The following is a 16,517-nucleotide window of genomic DNA, read 5'->3' as shown; positions in this document are numbered from 1 at the left end:
AAAAAGCTTTAGATATGCAGAAGTAGCTGAGTTATAAACATGGCGGATTAGTTATCAGGAACAGGCAATCCTGATGCCTTTGTCTGGGCATGTATTTGTGAAGGAACCCAAATAAAGAATTGAGCAGAAGTAGTGTATCTCTGATGTGATTCCAGGAAACACTTGTTAGGGGTTGGGGATAGGAGACAAGGAAGGGAAACAACTGATAAAGGGTGCATTACCTGCCATTGTGAGCCTTGAAGCCTTAATTCCATTGAGGAATTCTGGAACCTGTTACAGGAAACGTGCCTCAGAGATATCTCACTCAAAAGGCAAGGGAGCTATGCCAACTCCCATCCATCAGTAGCTGAGGACTACATGTGTGTGTGTGTGTGTGTGTGTGTGTGTGTGTGTGTGTGACTATGTTTGAGGACAGAGCAAGAAGGAGCAGGTAGCAAATGATGGGAGATGGAAGTGAGGCCAGCAGTCTGGGCAGGGCCCCCACAGCCTCTGCTGCCCCCAAGCAGACACCTTTGGTCCTTTCTACCAGCACAGTGAGGGCCCTGATGGCATGAGGGTACTGGACGACAGAGGAGGGCACTGGTGATTGATGATACTGTGCTAGGCCTGTTGGGTATCCTATTATGATGAGTCCATTATCATATCATGATGACTGTGACATTGGGCCTAAGAGTTATCACAGGAAGTCACTGAATATTTCACTTATGTTCAAAATTGTGAGAACCCAGAAAAACTGGGTGGTTGTTTTTCTTCATGAAAACAACAAAAACTAGCAGGTGGCTCAGACACTGGCACATGGAATGGCCTCCTGTACCCATGTCTAAACAGTGCAAATCTGAGGCTCTGTTTTCACAGGGATTTGATGTGGTTGGTGGAATTTTTCAACACTCACCCTGTGACTTTAACAGCATCTTTAATTTTTCTCAAATGAATCCCCATCTATACTCATTGTGAGAAATGACCTTTTGTCACAATATTCTTCATCCACCCCCAATTTCCCCAAGTGAGAACCCAAATAAGAGGAGCTGTTGCTTAGGGCTGATCCTACTTATCGAAACCATTAGTGAGCATCATCCAAGAAGTACCTAAGCAGTGTTCCTTCAAAGTGTGGCCCTGAGAATCCCTGCACAAAAGACTGGGGAACTTGTTAAAAGGTAGCTTTCTGGGCTCCATCAAATGCTCACTGAATCTGAATCTCTGAGCCTGGGAGCAGGGTATCTGTTTCTTTAGGAACAATCTGGGTGATTGTAATGCACGACCAAGACCTGTGATTCTCAAATTTTGCTATGCTTTCGAGCAGCCGTGGGCAAACTACGGCCCACAGACCGGATCCGGCCCCTTTGAAATGAATAAAACTAAAAAAAAAAAAAGACCATACCCTTTTATGTAATGATGTTTACTTTGAATTTATATTAGTTCACACAAACACTCCATCCATGCTTTTGTTCCGGCCCTCCGGTCCAGTTTAAGAACCCATTGTGGCCCTCGAGTCAAAAAGTTTGCGCACCCCTGCTTTAGAGTCACCAAAGGAGCATTTATCCACCACCCCTCTCCCCACCCATCTCTGGCACTCCCACTGCGTACTCCCCAAGACCAACTGAATCAGAATCCCTGAGCAAGATCTGGTCATCCAGATGATTTGAAACTGCCCAGGTGATTCCAGTGTGCAGCCCAGTTGAGAACAGTGACCTGGCCTACAGCTAATAGAGATGATACTGTTTAAATGGTGGACTGTGAAGCTGGAGTCTCTAACCTTTAATGAGTTTTTTAAAAAACAAGCCCTATTGGCCTTAGAAATGTTATCTCTAACTACCAATTTACACAGAAGGAAACTGAATCCTATAAAATAAAAATTGTTACCAAACCACTGATTAAACTGAGGTTTCTTTTTCTTTATTCAATTCAACATTCTTGAATTTTCATTGCCAATACCCAATCAATGTTTCAGCGGTTCTCAACCTGTGGGTCGCGACCCCTTTGGCGGTCGAACGACCCTTTCACAGGGGTCGCCTAAGACCATCCTGCATATCAGATATTTACATTACGATTCATAACAGTAGCAACATTACAGTTATGAAGTAGCAACAAAAATAATTTTATGGTTGGGTCACAACATGAGGAACTGTATTTAAAGGGCCAGAAGGTTGAGAACCACTGGTTTAATAGAACATCTCTGATGAGGAATCAGATGCATGTGACCCAAATGTACCATCATCCCTCTTGCCTGACTTGGAGTTTGTATATGACCTTTCACTACACTCTTTTTTCTTTAATTCCTAAAAACATGTCAATATTTCAATGTCCTGACCAGCCTTTTTATAAACAACCAAAGCAAAACTTATGGGGGGGGGGGGCCAAAAATGTAAATAAATAAATACCCAAACAAGAATTGAAATTCTTCCAAACCACATTTTTTTAAACCACAGGCTTTTAATAAGTAAAAGAGTTACATACAAAACTTAGTCTCTATACATGAATCGTACAAGATTGAAGTACTTTTGACTTATCTCAACATTTGCAAGTTTATGAAAACATTGCCATCTATAATAGGCACATTTGGGGACTTGTAAGTATATATATATTACCACAGTTTTGTACATTTCCCCCCATAAGAAAATAAAAAAGTAGCTCTGGTTTATTGATTCACTTTATTTTTTGAGATCGTGTGCAATAGAACACTATAGGGCAAGTCTCAGGAACCGTTATTTTATTTGCTTCCAGGATATTTGGTTTTGAAGAAAATTGCTAAAGTAAGTGAAATAGCTTCAGTTATTTCCCTTCACTTCAGTGCACCCCACCTTACCTTCACATGAAGACAGTCCCACTCCCAGGGAAGGGTGAGGCCGATACAAACTTGATTCTCCAAATGCGTGATCTAGTCATATGAGAAACCCAATGAAATCAGTTTCATACAATCAAATGTACTGAGGAGCCATAACCGGGTTTGGGTTGGTAATAGTGCTTTCAACTTAAGGTTTTAAAAAATTAATATGAAGTGGGGGGAAATAAAGCCGCCTTTTTAAGGGAAAAGCATAGGTTTCCCGGGCTGCTTGCTAAATTGCAAAGGTAATTCAATTGCACTGAAATCAAAGTATGTTTAGTCCAATTTTCCCTGGAGCCAAGAATCGTTTGCTTCCTGTGTTACACATTCTCATTTATTCTTTATGCTTTAAAACTCCCCATGAAAATGACTATTCAAGGTAACAGAGCCTGCGTTCTTTCTATACCTTAAGTTTGGCCTAGTGCAAAGGAAACCGTAACCCGGGACATTGCTTGAAACAATCCCCAAGCAGACAGTGCAAAGCAATTTTGAATGTGTTCAGTTCTGTCTGAAGTGACTCCTTTCTGAAAACATTTCCCGTTTTGGGCTCCCTCTCCTCCAGGGGATGAGAGCGCTGATCTGTGGGGCATAGGCCTGTACTGGTGCAGCCTATTCTGGAGACTCCGGGCAGGGTATGCTTCTGGTGAGATTCAAAAGTTGCTCCAATTCTCTGTCATTTTATTCTAGAGTCTCATATGATATCATAAAAATATATATATTTGACCTCTGTCTCAGGTTCCTGGCACAGAACTTCTCAAACCCTTGGGAATTTAGTGTCTTTTGTATGCTAATGAGATGACTTATGGTTGAGGGGTATCACTAGATAGCTTCAGAATGGGGCTGGTTGTCACACAAACCACAGGCTTTTAGCACATAAATAGATTAAAGATTTTAGCTCCACCCCTCAACCTCCAGGGAAAGGGAGGGGCTGGAGGTTGAGGTTAATCACCAATGGCCAACAATTTCATCCAAATTGCCTACCTAATGAAACCTCTGTAAAAAGGCCTAAATGATGAAGTTCAGGATCTTACCAGTGGTGAACACATAGAAGTGTTGGGATGGGTTCACACCTGGAGAAGGCATGGAAGTTCTGGGCCACCCTCATCCCATACCTAGCCCTATACATCTCTCACTTGGCTTTTAGTGTCTGAATTGAATTGAATTGAATTGAATTGAATTGAATTGAATTGTTAGATACCCAGTTGGTGTCAGAATTGGTGTGAAAAAATGGAAACACCATGTTTATTCTCTCCCTCATCTTCCTCCTCTTCTGATTTCCTAGGTGACGGGGCCTGTGTTAGTTAAGGTCCAGTTAAGAAAACAGAAACCACTCCAAATATTTTAAAGGGATTTAAATCAAGGTGAGTCTCAGCTGCTTTGCTTCTGGTTACTTAATCCAGCCTGATCCTGTCTTTGTCTGCAAGGGAAGAGGGGTACATCACCTCCTGGGTACGCATGCAGGGTTTTCCATCCTGGAGATCGTTGAGTTCCTGGGTTATTGCAGGAAGAGGGAGACAAGCTTCTTCAACTCTAGAGTGGATCTCCTTGGGCTCAGAGCCTCACTCTGTGTACCACAGTCTCTCCTGAGGAGCAGGTCTAGCCTCTCTCACTCACTATTGGGATAGACAGCACTCAGAGCTCTCATTATCCTAGTTTACATGGCTTCCTGGGCTTTCCTCTCCAACCAAACAGTTACCCCAGTTACAAAGCAAAGCCTCGCATTCGGTATCTATGCACACAGGCAGGTGTGTTTGGGAACAAGGAAGTGGAGGCATTGCCTGTACAATGAGCCAGGCCCAGCTCAGCCAACAACAAAAAATTACACAGATAATTAACTGAGACATATGTGAAAGTGAAAATAAATCTCAAGCCCATTGTCTCCATCATAAATATGTTTCTATACCTATTTCCTCCCTATTCCCTTGCCCCTCTGCTCCCTCCAAAAGAAAGGGTTGGTCACTCGGCCCTGTTTATACTGCCCGCAGCCCTGGCCCTCAACCCTAGAATGCATAGGCTAGAGGCTGAATGTTGCTTCAAGTTCCGGTACAATGCAGGTCACCAGAAATTTGGGGAGGTTCCATGATTCACAGAGCCAGTGGCCTTTTATTAGTTATCTATTGATATGTAATAAACTCCTTTGTAAGTCTGCATCTTAAAAGAAACATTATTTTCCACAGTTTTAAGGATCAGGAATTCAGGAGTAGCTTAGTATGGTGATTCTGGCTCTAAGGGCTGCAGTCAACCTGTTGTCTCGAGCCTCAGGTGTCTGAGGCTAGCAGATCGGCTCCCAAGCTCACTCACCTGGGTGTTGGCAGGCCTTGCTTCCTCCCAGGCTGTTAGAATGAGGGCTTCATGGGCCTCTCCACAGGGGCTCTCTGAGTGTTCAAAACACATGGCAACTGGCTTTTCCCAGCGCCGAGAGGTAGATCCCAGGGATCAACGAGGGAGAGAGAACCCAAGAGAGCAACTGCTGTGTCTTCTGTAATCTAGTTCCATAAGTGGCACGCCATCACTTCTGCATGGTCACACAGATCAACCCTGGTACACAGTAGGAGGGGGCTACACAAGAGTGTGAATACTATGAGGTGGGAATCATTGAGAGCCACACTGGAAGCTGGCAACTCTACCTTCTTAGACCTCCTACCTCGCTTTATCAAAGACTGAATATCAAAAGGAGGTGGTCCTAGCCTCGCTAATTATCAAGCAGTGATGGCTTTCTAATTCAGCTCCTGTTCCCTTGCTTCTCTAAGGCACTGTGGACTGGAGGGATGACTGACATTCTGGAGTAAAATGGAAATACCATCAAATGCTATTAAACTCCTCCCCTTCTACTTATAACACTTGGGTAGTCAGGGTAGATCAAGTGAGTACATTCACAGAATTTGGGAGCCAAGAACTGTAATAGAAGGTTGAGCTCTCTTGTGTATCATTGGTTTGGGGTTTTAAAATAAGTTTGGATTTTTTTCTTGGCCTGCATTAGAAATACCTTTCCTTGGACCAGGGGAGACTCACTCTGGGACATTAACATTAGATTGCACAAGTGGCTGCCCATATAATAAGTCTCAGCTGGGTAACCTCACTCCAAATACTGAGGGCAGGGCTCTCGCCTGGGCCAGAGCAAATGCAATTTTAAAAGGAGCCCTTTAATCTTTGGGTAGAAGAGCTTTTGCTATCACAACTCCTCCCTCATCTCAAAAACTTATTCTCAAATGCTGCTCAGGATTTTTTTCCTTCTTCTTCTTCATGGGAGCTGATGCTGCAGAAACACTGGTGGAGGAAAGGGATTTGGGTGCTGCCTTTGGGGTAATAAAATCAACCAAGCCCTGGGGGACCCAAAGAACAACATTTTAGAGGGTGGGGAGGTCCCAGTGCGTTTCACTAGGTTTTTGAAGCCTACCTTAGGCACAGGTTTTGTAGTTTAAGTTGGGCTTCTGCAGGGCTTAGGGAGGAAGCAAGTGGTAAAGATCACTGCGTTCATTGGGCTTCTACGATGTTAAAAATATTTTCATCACAAATGTTTATCATGTGATTTATAATACACAATCTCCATGTTTTGGTGGCTCAAGGATTTTTCTCTTGGACCTCATGTTCATAACGGAGTAAACTAAGTGCTCTGCTCATCAAAGTCACTCAGGGGCCCTGGCTGTAAATGGTCCATCATTTGGCAGAAGGAAAGAGGGCTCTGGAGAGTCAGGCATCGGGTGTTAAACGTTCACCCACAAATAGACACACATTTCCCGTCAGTGCTACTCATGATTCTCTAGCTCAGCGCTTCTCAACCTGTGGGTCGCGACCTCTTTGGTGGTCGAACGACCCTTTCACAGGGGTCTCCTAAGACCATCCTGCATTTCAGATATTTACATTATGATTCATAACAGTAGCAACATTACAGTTATGAAGTAGCAACGAAAATAATTTTATGGTTGGGTCACAACACGAGGAACTGTATTTAAAGGGCCAGAAGGTTGAGAACCACTGCTCTAGCTGAATTATGCAATAAGACCCCACCCAACCACAAGAGGGCAGGGAATAGAGTCCTTTTCTGTACCTGGGATGGGGAAGATGGGCATTTGATGGATAGCATTATTGGCGATCCCCACTGGCATCCCAGTGGAGCTGAAATGCAGATTTTCTCTTCTCTTTTGCTTTCTTGTCTACCTTAATCCCCCCAGATAACACTTCCTCTGTGTTAGTGTTGACAGCTGGCAGCAGCAATGTGGGGCTGGAGACTGTAATAGCACTGTGTCTGGAAACATCACTCCTGTTTAGAAAATGCTATTGTTGTAACTAAATGGTATGAGTCTAGGCTTGGTGCTATGACTTCCATATGTCCTCCTACCCTTTGGAACTTTGGAAAAGTGGAACAGATGAGACTCGAAGCTGGAATTATTTCAGCAGTGCAGGTGCTGGAATTGATTCTATGCACTCTGGTGGAAGACGTCGCGATTGCTGCTGTTGGAGAGGGACCACTTTACCAGGCTGCCTGGTGCCAGGTATTTCAGTGTGAAGTCAAGGTCACAGCAGGAAACAGGATGCAACTCTGATGGTTCAAAGGAAGAGGCCTTAATTAAAGGACTTTCAGAGCTATGGACAGGATTAAGGGAATCAGCAGGGTTGTTGCAGATTCCCTGGTAATAAGGGTATTACCAGGTTTCTGCTGTCCTGGGAACAGCAGAAACCTGGTAATACCCTTAACTAATAAGAAGAAAAAACAAAAAGGAAAAAGTGCTATCTTAGCGCAGTGAGAGCTAGAACTGGGGAGAAAGGGCTACTAGACAAAATCTGTAGTTATTCAAGTACACGGTCACTGCCAGAAATGTGTCCCAAAGCAGGGAAGAAGCGGGAAGAAATATTTCCAACCTGCCAATCTCCTATTAATGGCTTTCATTGGCTGAATAGGACAAGAAACCAATTAGTGAGGGAGTGCCAATAATACGGTTCCCAGGGACCAGCCTCCCAAGGCAGAGAGAAGGGCAAGAATCTGAGAAAGAGAAAGGGGTGCTCAAGGAAGTAAACACAATCAGCACAGTCAGGCTGTCTCTAGCTAGGACTGGGCAGAATGAGAAAATTACAATGAGACTTCGGATCTCCAATTTCTCTAGGACTTTAATTTCCCCAAGGGAAGAGAGATTTTATTTTCTCCATGATAACCAAGAAAGAGTTTGTACTAGAACTTAAATATCTCTGAGAGAATTTAATAAGGGAGATTCATATGGTTTCAATTTGGGACATTTTTTATATCGTAGGCATTATACATATGCTACTCAAGTGTGTACTGCTCTGATGAACAACATTCGATATAATAAAAGCCTAATATGCTAAGTGTCTGGTCGTCTGGTCATCCAGTCAATCAATCAAAGTGCAATATGTTAATGATATGCTAAGGCTGTTCAACCGCTCACTATTATGTGCACTGATCACCAGGGGACAGATGCTCTGACTGGTAGGTCAGCTTGCTGCTGGGGTCCGGCTAATTGGGACTGAGCGAGATGGGCTGGACATGCCCTGGAGCCCTCCCATGGTCCCTCCCTGGCTGGCCAACCTCCTGCATCCCTCCCTGACCCCGAGTGTGCATCGGTGGGGTCCCTCGACCTGGCCTGTGCCCTCTTGCAATCTGGGACCCCTCGAGGGATGTTGGAGAGCCAGTTTCAGCCTGATCCCACTCAATGCAGGAGCTGCCCCCCGGTGGTCGGTGTGCTACCACAGGGGGAGTGCAGCTCAGCCAGAAGCTGGGCTCATGGCTGGCAAGCGCAGCGGCGGTGGTGGTGGGTCCTCTCCTGCCTCTGCAGCAGCACTAAGGATGTCCGACTGCCAGACATTCCCCAAGGGCTCCCGTACTGCAAGAGGGCACAGGCTGAGCTGAGAACCTCTCCCTCCCACCCCCACTCCCCCACCAACTGGGCCTCTAGTTTTTCTATAAGACTAGGAATTATTTGGGTTGAGAAATAAAATAGGGGGTGAATATTTGGTAAGCCTGTGACCTTGAACTAAATGTCTTCTTCTGTCCATTTTAGAAGTTTCTAGAGTCAGAAGTGGAACTGCCCATTTCTCTGGTCCCAGGAATTTGTAAAAATTAGTGGTAAATGTTAGGGGATAGCCTCAAGGGTTTCCCTTGATGATTGATGGTCTCCTTCCCTGAAGGGGGTTATGTCCTCCCTGGTTGGCCATAAATTTGAGAAAGGACCTTAAACTTTTTTTTTTTAATTGTCCTTTATTGAAAGCATTCAAGCATCATAGCCTGAGGAAGTATTTTCAGTTCAGTTTGTCAAAATACTTCAGTTTTCCAGCTGGATCTGGAATTATTGTTTCACTACCAGGTTTCCAGCCAGCAGGGCAGACTTCGCCATGTTTAGCGGTGTACTGGAATGCTTGGACCAAACGCATTGTCTCATCCACCGATCTACCCACAGGAAGGTCATTCAGAGTCATCTGTCTTAGGACCCCTTTGTCATCGATAATGAAGAGACCTCTAAGGCTGTGGCCCGAGTCTTCCAGGTATACGCCATAGTCCTTTGCGATCTGATGGGTCAAATCTGAAAGAAGTGGAATCTTTATTGGCCCAAGTCCTCCTTGCCTTCTAGGCGTGTTAATCCAGGCCAAATGGGCGAACTGTGAATCGACAGAGCATGCCACCACTTCCGTGTTTATGGATCTGAATTCTTCAATTCGATCACTGAAGGCGATAATTTCAGTTGGACACACGAAGGTGAAATCAAGTGGGTAGAAGAAGAAAACCAGGTATTTTCCACGATAATCAGTTAACTTGAGCTCCTTAAAGTCTCCATTTATCACAGCGGTTCCTTCCCAATAAGGTGCTGGCTTGGAAACCATAACATTGGCTGCCAACTCTCCACTTTCCACGGGCAGGTTGATAGCAGTCCTCTGACGAGCAAGCTCTCCCTGCTCCCATTCTTCTCCTTCCCTGGCCTCCTGTTCCACGTGCAAGGGGAGTGGGGCACTGGGGGTTCGGGTCTGAGTCCCGGGGATTCGGCTCAGGCCTCTGCTGCGAGATCGGCTTCGGTGATCCATGCTGATTGATTGATTGATTGTTGAACAAATAGCCACTAAGCCTCAGTGAATTCTAGGCCCTATGCTGGGAACTGGGAAAGGAAGCTTGGGTAGAGAGATATTTCCTGATACCTCTACTCTGGGCTGAGCTGAGGTGCCCCAGTTGGCAGAAGGGGTTGCTCACCAAGTGGGCCCCAGTGAACTTCCTGCCCACTGGAGATAGTGGCCAGAGAGGCCAGCTTCCAGGCACCAACTATGTGCCCCTCAGTTCCACCGGAACCCCTTGGCAGCTGACATTCTGGGTAGCAGTTTGCTCTGAATCCTTCTGTCCAATGATATTTCCTGAGTGCCTGCCTCTGCAGGCAGGCATTGTGCTGTCACAGTGGCAGTCACAGGTAGCTGGGGCAGGGGCCCTGCCCCCAAGACACTCACCATCCAGCTCAGGACCATAATCTTGAGCCCACTGGCCACCACATCACAAAGGGGTAAACGTAAAGGAGAAAGCACTTTCACCAATCAACCCGCCCCTTCCTAACTCCTACTCACCACCCAGAGAGGACCTGCTGGCCAGCCAGATTGCTGCGATATGGATCGGGTCTCATTCACTAGTTGGGGCAGAGCTAAGCCTCCCCGGGGCTTCCTGACTCAGGGTATTGATTCTGTCAGTTAGAATGAGAGAAAGCTTCCCAGTCCGTATTGTGTGGGCGACTTCACAAATATCTTTCTCCTTGCATTTGAAGCTCTGCTCTCTCTTTTCCTAAGCATGTTGGTTACTGATCTGACTTTTGAGTTTGGGAGGTAGGTAGCAACCCTGCATAAGCCTCACATCCAAGGCTTAACTCAAGCCTTGTGCATAATTAGGAGCTCTGTGTTGAGAGCTACATGTCATTAACCTGGTAAGTAATACACACACTTCAGTGTAATTCTGCTTTCATTTCTTGTCAATGTGTCCTTTGTGTACCTGGGGGCGCTGGGAAACGGACATTCAGTATTGCTTGCCCAGCACCGTTTTCCTCTCCAACTATCATTTTCCTTTGGTAAGAGTACCTTCCTTTTGAAAAATTCTCCTTCCCTACACCAATCATGCAGTGTGAGTGGAAGGCTGTCAATCATAGGCTATGGTTGCACAGGTGACCCAAAAGAGACCAATCAAGGCACCTGATCCCTTGATAACAGTAATCATTGGCCCTGCTTTAGTCTTATGTCCATCTTCTGCAAGTGTCATTCCTTATTGTTGTGTAACTGAATCTTGATTGAGAAGAGCTTTTTCCTTTCTGGTAGTGACGTTTGCAAGAGATGAGCATAAAGCAGTTAGGATCCATGTCCTCCACCAGTGAGAGAAAGTTAGTCTTCCATAGGAGAGAATGAATTTGACACTTGAAGCAATGGAGAAAAGCAGCAAGGACGGTCCAGAGAAATCATGTCATCCTGCTTCCAATCTTGCCCAGCTATCCCTCTATGCCCTTCCTGAAATCAGTAACATTTACTTTTTGTCTAGGGCAGAGGTCGGCAAACTCATTAGTCAACAGAGCCAAATATCAACAGTACAACGATTGAAATTCCTTTTTTTTAATATATATTTTTATTGATTTTTTACAGAGAGGAAGAGAGAGAGATAGAGAGTTAGAAACATTGATCAGCTGTCTCCTGCACATCCCCCACTGGGGATGTGCCCGCAACCCAGGTACATGCCCTTGACTGGAATCGAACCTGGGACCTTTCAGTCCGCAGGCCGACGTTCTATCCACTGAGCCAAACTGGTTTTGGCTGAAATTCCTTTTGAGAGCCAAATTTTTTAAACTTAAACTACATAGGTAGGTACATTGTTATTAACTTATTAATTAGGGTACTCCTATGGCTTAGGAAGAGCCACACTCAAGGGGCCAAAGAGCCGCATGTGGCTCGCGAGCCGCAGTTTGCCAACCACTGGTCTAGGGTAATTGGATTTGTGTCTCACCCAAGAAAGTCCTGACTGGTTTAAGTAGGGGATTGTTAAGGGGGGGGATGTGTAGGCAATGTTGGGTCCCTGACCATCATACCACCTCCAACCTACATCTTTAACGTTATAGTTTAGGTAAGGTAGTGGCAAAAAGAGTCAAATCCCCTAAAGAAATTGGGGGATGCTTCCCTCTAAAGCAGATCAGGGGCTGTTGAAGTCATAGGTTCTGGAACACAAAAAGCACCATGCACAGTTTAAGCAGCTTCAAAGAACATAGAACTATACTGAAAGGAAATCCTACAGCATGCAGACTACCTTGTAAGCCATGCGATAGCACTTGGACTTTATCCCACAGCATGGGGAGCCACAGTGCAGTTGCCATCCACGAACCCTGACCTCTAGATCAGTGGTTCTCAACCTTCCTCATGTCGCGACCCTTTAATACATACAGTTCCTCATGTTGCGGTGACCCCCAACCATAAAATTATTTTCGTGGCTACTTCATAACTGTAATGTTGCTATTGTTATGAATCCTAATGTAAATATCTGATATGCAGGATGTATTTTCATTGTCACAAATTGAACATAATTAAAGCATAGTGATTCATCACAAAAACAATATGTAATTATATATGTGTTTTCCGATGGTCTTAGGCGACCCCTGTGAAAGGGTTGTTCGACCCCAAAAGAGGTCGCGACCCACAGGTTGAGAACCGCTGCTCTAGATTCAAATCTGCTTTGCTTCACTTTGGCACTGTATGTTAGGTGGTAAAGAAGGGAGATTAGAGGTTAAAAATACTCTCAACAGTTCTTGAAGCAGAACCTAAGGTCGTTGCTGGTCCTTAGAAGCCTGAGGCATAGAGAATGGGACAGGGCTAGTCAGTAGTGACCTTGGACCACGTTGCCCGGCCTCACTGATCCTTCTCCGTCTTCTCATCTGTGAAATGACATTTCTTATTCAGCCCATGCTCTGTTCTCTGAGAAACCTTTACAGACTCATGTGCTGACCGACACCGCCATCTAGTGAGAGCCTTTGGAAGTCATCTCACAGGATCACCCCGAACTACTTCTGTGCCTCCACCAACCTAGGAGGCAGGGACACCCCATCCTCTCTGCCTGGGGCCTCAGTGATTGTCTCTCTTAAAATTCAGGTCCTTCCACTGCCATGCATATGGACACAGCTCCCTACATGGGAATAAGCTCTAACACGCACAAGCTATGCTCACCAGCCTCATTGGCCCTCTTCATAATCAGCACCCACACACATAGATGGCAATACTGTCAGCATGGCATTCCTCTGGGTCCTTCACTCTCTGTTTTAAATGGCCTCAGCCCCCTCATATTCTTCCCCAATTATTTTGAGAATTGTCACTTCCAGTTGACAACTTCGGTCATCTCGATGACTGTAATGGTTGTTTTCAGGACTATATTTTAGCCGTGGCTGGGTGGCTCAGGTGGTTGGATGTCATCCCATGCGCTAAGAGTTGCTGGTTTGATTCCCAGTCAGGGCATATGCCTGGGTTGGGAACTCGATGCCCAGTTGGGGTTGTGCTGGAGGCAGCCAATCGATGTTTCACTCTTGCATCTATGTTTCCCTTTCTCTCTCCCTCTTCCTTCCTCTCTTTCTAAAAATCAATTAAAAATTTTAAAAATTAAAATCCATTCAAAACTCCTCTCTATTTTATCTCACTGGGCTGATGTGTCCTTTTTCAGTTTATTCATGAGCATTATACTTCTTTATGTTTTATGAGCTACCAATGCCAATGTGAGATATTGGAGATGTTCTCTAACATCTGAGCTACTGGTGCCATTGTCAGGAGCATCAACTTTCCCAGAGTTGTTATTACCAGGACAACACTCCCCTGTCTCCCTCACCACCACCTTGAGTGCAAGACATCCACACCTTAGCAGAGAGTGTCATGGCTCTGGGGGGATATCTAGAAGATTGATCTGTATGTGTTATGCAAAACTATAGGTACAATGAGGGAGGAAGCTACTCAGTAGTCGAGGGGAGAGGTGGAGTGGAATAGCAGAAACTGCAAGGGCAAATTCAAAAAGCAGACATCCTGCAGAGACATTTAAAACGAGCAAGTATGAAAGCTTAGTGTCAGAAATCAGGAAGAATTTGGGGGGAACATATAGTGAAACCTACTTATTCTGCCAATGAGGTGCTTTGAGTCTTAATCCTATCATGTTTCTGGACAACATCAGGCAAGTTTTTCTACTTCTAATTCAGGTGGCCGGATTTGCATTGGCCCAAGTTTCTTAGGAAGAAAGGAAAAGTCCATGGGGCAATGAATGAAGGAATCATTGATTGTAGGAAATGAACACAGCATAAGAATATGAGGTTCTCATTGTACCACCTGAGGAACACAAGTAACCAGAATAAAAGTGTGTACCTGTAAGGCCTATAAATTGGGTCTCCTCATACACCCACAGGTTGAGAGTCTGGTATGTACTAAACTATACAGAGCACAGAAGATAAAAAGATTTTTTAAAAAAGGTAAAAAAGTAGCTCCTGTTCTGAGAAAACTCGTAATTACTCAATGTACTCATGCTTCCTTTTTTTCCCCCCTGAGAATAATCAACTCCAGAATTCCTTTTTTGACTAGAGCTTTTTTCTTCCCCTTCTCCTACTGTACCTGCTCACTGATCCCCTGACCACCTCCACCACCCATTTCTCAGTTTACCCAGTCACCAGACTTCTCTCACCTCCATATATGCCTTGGAATCCATGGCCAACATTCCAACGATGTTCTCACCAACTCCCTCAAATCCCCAATGCCCTTGACCTTTGATCTCTCTACTTTGCCAGTTTCCAGTTTTGGTCCAACCCATGTTTTCTTTTATTCTTTGACTAAAGACTCATTAAGTACCTACCATGGGCCAGACACTTTTCTATACGCTGAGGATACATCAGTGAGGAACAAAATATCCCTCCTGGGACTTAGTTCTAGTGGCAGTAGACAATTTTCATAAAAGAAATAAAAACACATTGTAAAAAGCAAATGTAACATGGCATGTAGCAATGAAGGGCTATGAAAAATTAAAACGGGATAATAGGAGTGGTCAGAGAGGTATCTTTGACCTGAATGGAGTAAAAGAGTAAGCCAGGAGAATATCTTGGGCGAGAACATTTCAGGAAGAAGCCCTGGGGTAGGAAATGTGCCTGATGTGTTCAAGGAACAGGATGACTAGAGTGGCTGGGCAAGCTGACTAAGAGAAAGAGGGGTAGGAAATGGAAGCCAGAGCCAGCTCAGATAGAGCTTTGGGGGCATGTTGGGTTTCTACTCTAAATGTGATACAAAGCCATTGGAAAGGGAATGGTTGAGTAGGAGAATGACGGAATCACAGAAGAAGAACAGAGCCAGCCAGGTGCCACTGCAGGAATTCTGGGGAGAAGCATTGGTGGCTTGTCCTAGACAGTGGCAGTTATTGGAAATGATAAGAAGTGCTCAGGGGCAGGACAGATCTGTAGGTAGAACTGACAGGATTCACTGGGAGATTGGATGCGACTCCTAAGGGAATGATGATAAGACAGACTTGGGAATGATTCCAAGGCAAAGAGAGTTGACATTTTATGAGATGGGAAATTGTGAGAGAAGGACTAGGTTGGTGGACAGTGATGAGGAAATCAAAAGTAGTTCCTTTGATATGCTTGAGAAGTCTATTAGATGTCTAAGTAGATATACTGAGCAGACAGTTTGATAGGCAATATAAATGAGGTCATCAAATTACCAATGATGTTTAGAGCCAAAATGCTGAGAGAGGTCATCTAAGGAGTGGGAGAAAATGGAGAAGAGGTCCAAAGACTGAGCCCTGGGGACACCCTGATATGGGGAGGTCTAGAGGGTGGAAGAACCAACTAGACTGAAACGGGGTAGCAGGAAACCCAGATGGACTTGACATGCTGGAACATCTTGGCAGCCACTAAGATCATATCCCAGCCCACAGAGCCAGGTCCTAGAGTATTTCTTCCACTTTCCCCATCTTTGACTCCTTCACATCCTGCAGATGCCTCTTTCTTCGTTAGCAAAGAGGAAGATAACCCACTTTCCTTCACTCTTTTCTCTTTTTCTGTCAGAGGAGCAGAGTGGTGCTCTCCCCATTGCTTTCTCTGGGCCTTCCCACATTTGCTGCCTTGATTTTCTGTATCACAGTCTCCCCATTACCAAAATTCTGGAAGTATCACCAACAACCCAGTCCCAATCTTAGAAACAAATCCTGGCTTGCGCTTAATATGGACAGTCTCCTGTCTCCCTCACTCTAAGTTTGCCTTCCACCAGCAGCATCCTTATAAAACCTCAGATCTGGAGGTCATAGTGTTCCCCTGTTCAAAAAGCTTCAGAGGCTCCTGAGGAGAAAGCCCACATTTAATGCATTCACCTGAGGCCCTGCTGTGGCCTGACTCCCCAGTCCTCCATCCCAGCCTCATCTCACGAATGCCCCATTGCATCAGGGCAAGATAACCCTCCCCAAAACTACCTTGTACGTTCTTGGCCACAGGTCAAGCTATTCCCTATGCCTGGATTCTACCATGAAGCCTTCAAGATGCCAGCTCAAACATCATCACCTTTGATGCTTCCCCAGGGGGCTTAGGGTCACTGGGTCCTGAGAAGGGGTGGGTACGGTAGCTTTCCAATACAGTGAATTTTCCACATCACACAATTGTATATTCTCATCACTGTACATTTATAAATAAAGACACTGTGTACTGAAACAAATTACCCATGACCACAAAAGGTTTTA

General features: G+C 45.0%; 1 protein-coding gene across 1 annotated transcript; it reads right to left on the bottom strand.

Moving 5' to 3' along the window:
• Nucleotides 1-9,037: 9,037 nt before the first annotated feature.
• LOC308521566 (peroxiredoxin-4-like) lies at nt 9,038-9,850 on the bottom strand (the record flags this gene model as incomplete). Its single annotated transcript, XM_081094634.1, has 1 exon — nt 9,038-9,850. One exon carries the CDS (start codon nt 9,848-9,850, stop codon nt 9,074-9,076), a length of 777 nt encoding a protein of 258 aa, XP_080950760.1. The 3' UTR covers nt 9,038-9,073.
• Nucleotides 9,851-16,517: the final 6,667 nt, after the last annotated feature.

This window comes from Myotis nattereri (assembly GCF_964212035.1).
Source record: "Myotis nattereri genome assembly, chromosome: 6".
In the NCBI taxonomy this organism is placed as follows: domain Eukaryota; kingdom Metazoa; phylum Chordata; class Mammalia; order Chiroptera; family Vespertilionidae; genus Myotis; species Myotis nattereri.
This window is presented reverse-complemented; position numbering and strand designations above follow the sequence as displayed.